The sequence below is a fragment of the Phoxinus phoxinus genome (genome assembly GCF_949152265.1).
Source record: "Phoxinus phoxinus genome assembly, chromosome: 19".
NCBI lineage: Eukaryota > Metazoa > Chordata > Actinopteri > Cypriniformes > Leuciscidae > Phoxinus > Phoxinus phoxinus.
In genome coordinates, this window is record NC_136894.1 from 31652132 (window position 1) to 31661327 (window position 9196).

Here is a 9196-nt window from a genome sequence, read left to right on the forward strand (position 1 = left end):
TCCACATGATGATGAAGATAACCTGAGCTGAAGCTGGAAACTGCTCAGTCACTTCATGCAGGATCATCATGACTGTGTTCTTGTGGAAGATGCGCTTTCATATCTTTATGACTTATGACACAAACAGCTGTCCTACAGTAAGAGTGTAGAGATGTAAAATACATAGTTGCGATCTCTGGCCTTTCCCTCAGTTTGACCCGCATCGATTGTTGAGCTGTCGGAAATACTGGGTAACCTATGATGTTTTTTCTTGAAGATTTGTGACTCTTTCTTATGTAGGGTCATGAATAGGGGTTGGGAATCGAAAATCAATTCCAATTCTTGAATCGTATACTTGAGGTCAGGAATCGGATACTTGTTATAAAAAAATTATTTAGATTCCTCTTATCGATTCCTTTGTGAGCATATTGTCTTTAACAATGCATAAACACGACACGTGCCATATTCCTGTTTTACAGACAGTCCTTGTTGGCTGATTAACAGCTTCTCTGAGTTAAAGTCCGATGAGCTATTTGTACTCGTTGTGAATACGCAGGCCACAAGAAGTAGTTAGATTTTTTTAGGACATGCTAGCTGGCAACAAAGGATTCCATTCATTATGCTAAGCTAAGCTAAGCTAGCGGCGACCCTGCCAAACTAAAACAATGCATGCACTGAGACAAAAATGCATTTGCCCACCTATCTAAATGTAGGAAAGACTGTGAATAAGCCCTATTAAAAGGCCATTAAACAGTCCATGTTCTCTTTACTTTAAACAGTCCATGTTCTCTTGGCTTTTAACAGTCCATATTCTCTCAGCCTAACAACCGTTTATTCTGTGTGAGTGCAACAGTCCCTTGTTTGACAAGTTAATTGCAATAAATTAAGGCAGTCAGTGAAGGTATGATGACAATGTGTCATTACAATCCTGCAATGCCAACTGAGACCTGTTTAAGTGAAAGTTCATTCAGTTTCTTTACTTGACTGGATAACTGATATCTGGGGGCTGAGAGTAGTAAATTGACATTGGTACCCAAGAATTCATATTTGGTGTCCATGTGTGTATGTCGTGTGAGTTAAAGTCATTTCTTGCATTTTGCACACTGTAACATGTAGGATTTCCAAAGTTTTCATATGTGAATCTCTTTGGTGGTCGTCGTTGTCGAGCTCTACAGGATTCCTCTGCACAGTTAAGTGTTGATCAGGTAAACGTTGCTCTTCAGCAGGTACGCTTTGTTCAGGTAAGTATCGTTCGGTAACTGTTGTTCTTCAGTAGGTGTTTTTTGGCCTTTAGTGGGTGAATCAACATGTGCTAGTACATCTTGTTCCGATTCAGCTAGATGTGGCAACACAGTCGAGTTAATCATTTGTTCTGATTGTTCCGATGATTTTTCACAGGTAGGTAACAGTTGTGGTGTGGTTTCCACTTCTATCTGGTTCTGATTATTTTGTTGGGCCCTAAACTGGTAGGGCTTTACTTGGACATGGTACTCATCATCACTTTCACTGTCGTTCTCTAGCTCATGTTCCTCCCTTCTTTTGGAAGGTGAAGCTTCGGTTCTTGTTGGGGTTTTCGCTTCGGTGTAGTGTTTTGAGTCTGTGTAGTAACCAGAGGTAAGTGATCACAGGGGAGAAGATGATTTCGATGCAACACTCTTGCTCTGCCTTTGCCCTGTTCTGGTTTCACTTCATAGATTGGAGTATCCTCAGCAGCCTGGCGGATGACAATATGGACTTCATCCTCGCAGTAATTTCAAAGTTTTCCTGAATCCTTGAAAAGTCTTTGATATACTGGCGATAATAGCTCAGTAGGCCTAAGATCTTCCGTAACTCTCCCACAGTGCTTGGCCTCTTAGCCTTAAGTGCTGTTATGGCAACAGTATCAGCAGGGTCCATTCGACTGCCTTCTGCAGAAACAATTCGACCTAGGTAACGCACCTCATTCTTGAACAGCTCACATTTCCGTCGTTTCAGCTTAACTCCATGGGCTTTTAACCTTTGTGTAACGGAGGCCAGCTAGTAGTCGCTGTGCGAGTAAACCTCACTCCTCTGATCTCAATAGGCGCTTTAGTGACAGACGCTAGAGGCTGCCGTCTTTAGCCTCCTTGTTAGAGCGCCTGACTCCCACGCCGGAAACCCGGGTTCGAGGCCCGCACAGAGCAGGGCGAGTAGGACCCGGTGGAGGGGTTACATTGGTGCCGTGACCCGGATGGGAGTGAGGTTTAGGGGGGCGAGTGTAACGGAGAATAGCTAGTAGTCGCTGTACGAGTAAACCTCACTCCTCTAATCTCAATATGCGCTCTAGCGACAGACGCTAGAGGCTGCAGTCTTTAGTCTCCTTGTTAGAGGAGCCTCACGCTGGAAACCCGGGTTCGAGGCCCGCACAGAGCGGGGCGAGTAGGACCTGGGTGGAGGGGTTACATTGGTGCCGTGACCCGGATGAGGGTGAGGTTTAGGGGGGGGGGGAGTGTAACGGAGGCCAGCTAATAGTCGCTGTGCGAGTAAACCTCACTCCTCTGATCTCAATACGTGCTCTAGTGACAGACGCTAGAGGCTGCAGTCTTTAGCCTCCTTGTTAGAACGCCTGACTCTCACGCTGGAGACCCGGGTTCGAGGCCCGTTCGAGTGGAGGGGTTACATTTGCAACACCTTTCTTGTCGCTTCAAGATGTCTGTCAAAAGTCTTTGTGAAAACCAGGATGTCATCCAGGTAAGGCACACAAATTTCGTCCCATAGTCTAGGGGTCACCAAACTCGGTCGTGGAGTTTAGCTCCAACCAGGTCCAACACACCTGCCTGAACGTTCCTAGTATGCATAGTGAGACCTTGATTAGCTGGTTCAGGTGAATAATTAGGGTTGGAGCTGAACTCTTCAGGACAGCGGCCCTCCAGGACCGAGTTTGGTGACCCCTGCCTTAGTCCTTCCAAGCACTCCTCCATGAAATGCTGAAATGCCGCAGGAGCATTCATGAGGCCGAAGGGAATACGAACCCACTCATATAAGGTGTACTGAATGCTGCTCTCTAGTCTGGGGACATAAAGCCTTGGTAGTAAGCATTGCCCTGATCTAATACGGAAAACCATGCGTTACCTCCTAAACTGTCCATAATGTCCTGTACTCTAGGGATAGGCTGGTGATCAGGCAGTGTCTTCATATTGAGATCTCTATAGTCGCATTGGCGTATTGTTATGAAACTCGGTAAGTGTCATTGGCACCACGACAAAAAAAACGGCCCAATATTTCCAATTTTTTTTTAATTAAATTAGCCTATTGTAATTATACTGGTCTTAATAGATTCATTGGGTCTTGCCGAGAACGTGAAACCAATTTTGCCAAATTCTGTCAAACTTCCTGTCCGCCATTTTGATTTTCTTTCAAACCTTCTTTTTCAAACTCCTCCCAGACTGCTAGTCCGATTTTCCTAAAATTCAAGCCAGATCATCTTCATACAATGCCGGCAAAAGGTTATGGATTTCGTGCCGATAGACGAAACTTTTTTCGTATACCGCATCAACAAATGTAATGGCATGATGCCAAAATGACTCTGAGGCTGTATCTCTGCAATGCTTTGGCATATTGACACCAAACTTGGCATGTGCCATTGCCACCTCACTCTGACCACGCCACATCAATTTCATAACAGCGCCACCTATTGGTCGAAAGTGAAAACATGAAATCATTACTAGTGACTGTATATATGATTTTTAGGCATTTAAAGTATCATAGAGAAGGTGTATCTTGATAAATATACTGTATTTACCATATAAAAGCCACTTGAAGAGTAATTATTCCTCTATAAACTAGCAAATGTTCAGCATTTCTGAATGGAAACTTCCATCCAGTTTTAATGGCAAAATCAATCTCGTGTTCATTAGCAGTGAGCATCTGTCGCTCTCCTGAAGTTGAATTAATGTTTAACTATAATCGGTTTAAGTGTCTGTTTTCAGCCCATTACGAGCCTTTGGGTTTATGAGGCGTATTTATAGTGGCCTTTCTGTGGATCATATCATATCCGTATGAAAACACACACAATTACATCACTTCCATCTTTAAAAAGCTAACCAACATGAGCGTGTTTATAGGTTGTACTATTTTACTATTCCCAGGAACACTTAGATGAATTGCTTTTAATACATTGTTGATGTATAAAAAAAAATGTAAAAGCCAGTTGTTCTAAATCAAATATTTTCATGCATCGCTCCTTTACAACTATCATAAAAATGCCTTGATGTCATTATATTACATGCAAAACATCAAATCAAGTGGCTTAGATGGTAAATGAAGCACAAAAATAATTGTTGTTGGGTTTGAAATGCTAATGGATGTTGTGTTGAACATGAAGTCTGTCAGTGTTTGCGGTTGGTTAGTTAGTTAGTTAGTTAGTTAGTTAGTTAGTTAGTTAGTTAGTTAGTTAGTTAGTTAGTTAGTTAGTTAGTTAGTTAGTTAGTTAGTTGGATAGTTGGTTAGTTGCTAGTTCATTTAATTGTGAACTTGAGCAGAACTGACTTCATACATGCACTAAAAGTCCCTGAGACTTTTCAAACTGAGACTTCAGACACATTAGTGCACTAAGATTTGTGTATTTGAATTGCATGTAAACTTCCATTCATTCGAATTACACAGTTTTAAACGAATAAACGTAATGTGATGAATATTTGTCAGTCATGCATAGATGAAACTGGTCAGATTTGTGTTTTAAATACACAATAGGGTCAATATATTTATCATCAATACATCTAAATTGTTTCAATCTCATGCATCATAACTACAACTGAATATTGCTTGTTCCACAGATATTTTAACCAAAAATGTGTGTGATTGTGTGTGTGTGTGTGTGTGTGTGTGTGTGTGTGTGTGTGTGTGTGTGTGTGTGTGTGTGTGTGTGTGTGTGTGTGTGTGTGTGATTGTGTGTGTGTGTGTGTGTGTGTGTGTGTGTGTGTGTGTGTGTGTGTGTGTGTGTGTGTGTGTGTGTGTGTGTGTGTGTGTGTGTGTGTGCGTGTGTGTGTGTCACCTCCACCGTGGCTCTGGCACAGATACGGGAACCTCCACACGTTCCCCAGTCCCACACAGAAGCCCACACAGGTCAGCATGTACTGGGTCTTGTTGTCCCACTGCGGGCGTTCTCCAGCCTCCTCCACCTCCAGCTTCTCCAGCTCGGCGTGAGAGGGAATCCGCTCATCCAGACCCGGGTTCGGGAGCTTCAGCTTCAGCCTCATCCTCACACTGCAGGGATAATCGCTCTCAGAGAAGAAGAAGAAGAGAAGAGATGCAGTGATGACAGGAGATGCCAATAAATACTGCCAGCGACTTTCACATGGTGACCTTTAGCACTGACATCCCTCCCACACACACACACACACACACACACAAATACTTTTATTCAGCAAGGACACATTACAGTTTTCAAAGTGACATTTTTAATGTTACAAAAGATTCTATTTCAAATACATGCTGTTCTTTTTTGGAACTTTCTATTCATTAAAGAATCCTGAGAAATATTTCCACAAAAATATGAAGCATGATTTCTGGAGGATCATGTGACACTGCAAGACTGGAGTAATGATGCTGAAAATTCAGCTTTGATCACAGGAATAAATTACATTTAAAAATATTCACATAGAGAACTGATGATTTACATTATAATAATAATATTTTTGATCAATTAAATGTCGTCTTGGTGAGCAGAAGAGACCCTAAACTTTAGAAAAGCAGTGTATATAGGCTTTTGTAATATTATATTATTTATTTTTCATGTACTTGGAATTTGTTGGATTAAATTTATGCAAATTAAATTTGATTAGATTTTATGTTTTTCCTTATTGTTTTTACCAAATATGAAATACATCTTACAATTATTATTTTACTAATACTAAACAATTTTGCACTGTTAATTGCAGTTAAATAGGCAAATAAACTCACAATAAAAAAAAAAGAATAAAATATTATCTGTATATGCAAATTATATATTTTATCATTATTTTGAAATTGGGGTTCAAAATATTTATTAATATTCATAAAACTTGAGCTTTTAAGATGATTTTGATCGCCTCAGTCGCTTGTTGCTGTGTTTTGAGTGTTAATACTAACATCAGTGATTGAGATCAGTTATGCAATAACTTCCTCTGATATTATTAGTGTATAAACGAGTGAAGAGAAACTGACAGGTTTACAGAGGGTGGGTTTACAGGTCAAGAGTGTCCTATCTTAAAGATATACTCCATATATAGCATCATAAACACATGCACATCCCATACTGAGTGTGTGTGTGTGTGTGTGTGTGTGTGTGTGTGTGTGTGTGTGTGTGTGTGTGTGTGTGTGTGTGTGTGTGTGTGTGCGCGCGCGCTGTGTGAGCGTGTGTGTGTGCGCGCGCATTCACAGGAATCATTGATGGCGTTTGAACAGCTCAGCTTCACATCGAGATGTTTTCCAGAAACTTATTGACTCGTCTGATCCGATTACATAAGATGCGAGATGCTGATGTCATGTTGAAGAGCTTCTTTGAGACATTAAATAACTCCATTAAATGTGTTGTAATCACTTTACTAAGTGCGGGAACGTGTCCTGTTTGAATCGTGGAGTTAGTGAGGCAGAACACAAGCGCAGAGTTATTATCTAACAGGGTGATTTCATGATGATCAGCAGATGAGTGTGTGCATTATCATGTTTGACAGCTATAAATGGATTTGAAATTATTATATTGTGTGAGCAGAAAGTGAAGAGAGATGTTATCAGGCAACATTCTCAAAGCGTTCTGTAAATAAAGTTATTAGGACTAATATTAATACAGCGTTTGTTGAATTTGATACATTTCTTGTTTTAATTATTAGTATTATTATTTGTATCAGTATTTATTTATCAACAATGAGTATTTAAGTACAGTTTCTGAATGTTATTTATATAAAGACACATAGGGCGAGAGTGGGGTAAGATGAGCCACCCCCTTTATCTTGGCAATTGTACGCTTTTATTGTCATGTGACCGTATATGTTGAAACCACCCATCATTCCCGCAGGACACGTGCGAGGAAAACACCCGTTTACTTTAAAAAATATGTTTGTCTTGCCAAAGTACACATTTTGCATAACAGATGTAATGACCGTTGTCATAGCAAATGAGTCTACAAATATTTATGATTTATATTGGTGATATAACAATGTATATAATCATTTAGTTACATGTTATTAGTCTGAATTGGTCAGCTAGTCCAAAATGGCAGCTGTGGGGTAAATTGAGCCAGTGTTTTTTTTTTTACTCATCAAACTCAGTTTAGTCTGTTTTTTAGGAAACATATTGTTTCAGAAATGCAAACAATTACAGATATTGAAATTTCAACTTCATCTGGTTGGTTTTATGTTGTTGACGACATCTTTAAGAAATAAATATGACTTGTAAAAGGAAATTGTATCATTCATTTGGTTCTTAAAAGAGGTAAAAGAGGTAGATTATGTCATGTGACCATCTTTAAAGGATTCAGATTCAGAACCAGATGGTGCAACTTGGGTCAACTTACCCCTAACCTGGTGTAAATTGAGCCACAGGAACATATATTTTTTAATAAGCAACCATATTTTTAGAAATCTTTGCCATAGATGTATTCTGAGGATTTAAAATGATAAGAAACATTCTGAAATTACTTTAGATCAGTAGTTCTGGCTAATTGTTCATTAAACATTATTTATACATAATTCATGGAGCGTTTCTTTCTGAAACGTTTTAGTTGGAATGTTGTTTTTTTTAACTTCTTGAACATTCAAAAGTAAAGTTTGAAGAATTAAAAAAAATAATGTTTCCTTAACGTTCACATAACCAATAAAAACGGGTTTACAACATAAAAAACTAGATGTTTCGGACGTTCAGAGAAGATTCGGAAATAACGGTTTGATATTTTTGTTGCTGGAGAAACAAAATAAAATATTTTCTGAAAAATGTATCGAAATACGGGTTTTGTCTCAAAAACAAGAACACATTTCTACCAGTATAGGATCAGAAAAATACACTTAGCCCACTAACACAGCTTGTTCTTATTTTAAGCTTAAACTCTCAATTTGATATGACAGATCTATAAGACCTTATGCGCCAGAGAAACGAGCGCGCCGCCATCTTAGAATATTGTCTTTGAACTTCCGTTTTTGTGGTCGCTCTGTGTGCATCGCTGTCCAGGAGTAATAGCTTTTGAAGTGGATTTACTTAATGTAAAGTTAACGAAAGTTATCATGAGGATTATAATGTTTAAAGCAGATGTCTTAACAAATGTCAGTAGACCGGGAAGATTTTAAAACGAGAATTTTTAAAAATTTATAAATACGCAAGATCGCTGTGAAAACACAGACCGGAAGTCAAAAGACACCTAGCGCAGGCAGCGCTGAAAAGGGGCGGAGCTACAGAAGGTCTATAGCCTACATATATTAATTTTTCTAATTTCTTCTCCAGAAAACAAGACATAATTCTCCAGTAACTGTATCTTGATTTAATGTTTCGATGTTTTCACAGGAACGCTGAGGACTGTAAACATCACTCCTGAAGTCCAGCTCATGTTTACCACATCATTACTGTTTATTATACTGTCTATGGTTTATTACGGTCTCCCTGCTGTTCATTGATGATAATGAGTGACTAATACAGCACTGATGATAAACCGAGTGACCCAACGGGACAGATCCACATCTGAGGAGATATACGCTAAACAAAGCATCAAAACTGATCAAAAGTGACAGTTAAGACATTTCTAATGCCATAAAAGATTCTGTTTCAAAGAAACGCTGTTCTTTTGAACTTTATATTCATCAAAGAATCCTGAGAATTAAAATTGATCAGTTTCCACACAATTATGAAACTGTTTTCAACACTGATAATAACGATAAATGCTTCCTCATATTACACTGATTTCTGGAGGATCATGTGACACTGAAGACTGGAGTAATGACTGGAGTTGATCACAGGAATAAATTACACTTTACTATATATTCACGTATATATAATATAATATATTCTAACAATATGTCACATTTTTATTTTATTTTTTAAATCAAATGATGAGCAGACCGACCACAAGCGTTTAAACTGTATATCAGTAATGCTTTACAATATAATATAAGGTGCAATATGTTGAAGTATTATTGTTTTTTTATTCAGTTTGGGACTATTTTCACAAGTTGTACATTTTTAAAACTCGTAGTACTATCACAACAGATCATCATAAGTGCATTTTTTTCAAACA

General features: G+C 38.8%; 1 protein-coding gene across 1 annotated transcript in view; it reads right to left on the reverse strand.

Annotated features, from left to right (window-relative positions):
- LOC306987018 (sodium-dependent neutral amino acid transporter B(0)AT1-like) overlaps positions 1–8255 on the reverse strand; it is a 23388-nt gene extending 15133 nt beyond the window's left edge. The window contains exons 1-2 of the mRNA XM_079590916.1: positions 8048–8255; positions 4991–5202 (exon numbers count right to left, since the gene is read on the reverse strand). Of these exons, the coding sequence (XP_079447042.1) occupies positions 4991–5202; positions 8048–8079 (244 nt within the window). The 5' untranslated portion in view covers positions 8080–8255. The remainder of the gene's footprint in view (positions 1–4990; positions 5203–8047) is intronic.
- Positions 8256–9196: the final 941 nt, after the last annotated feature.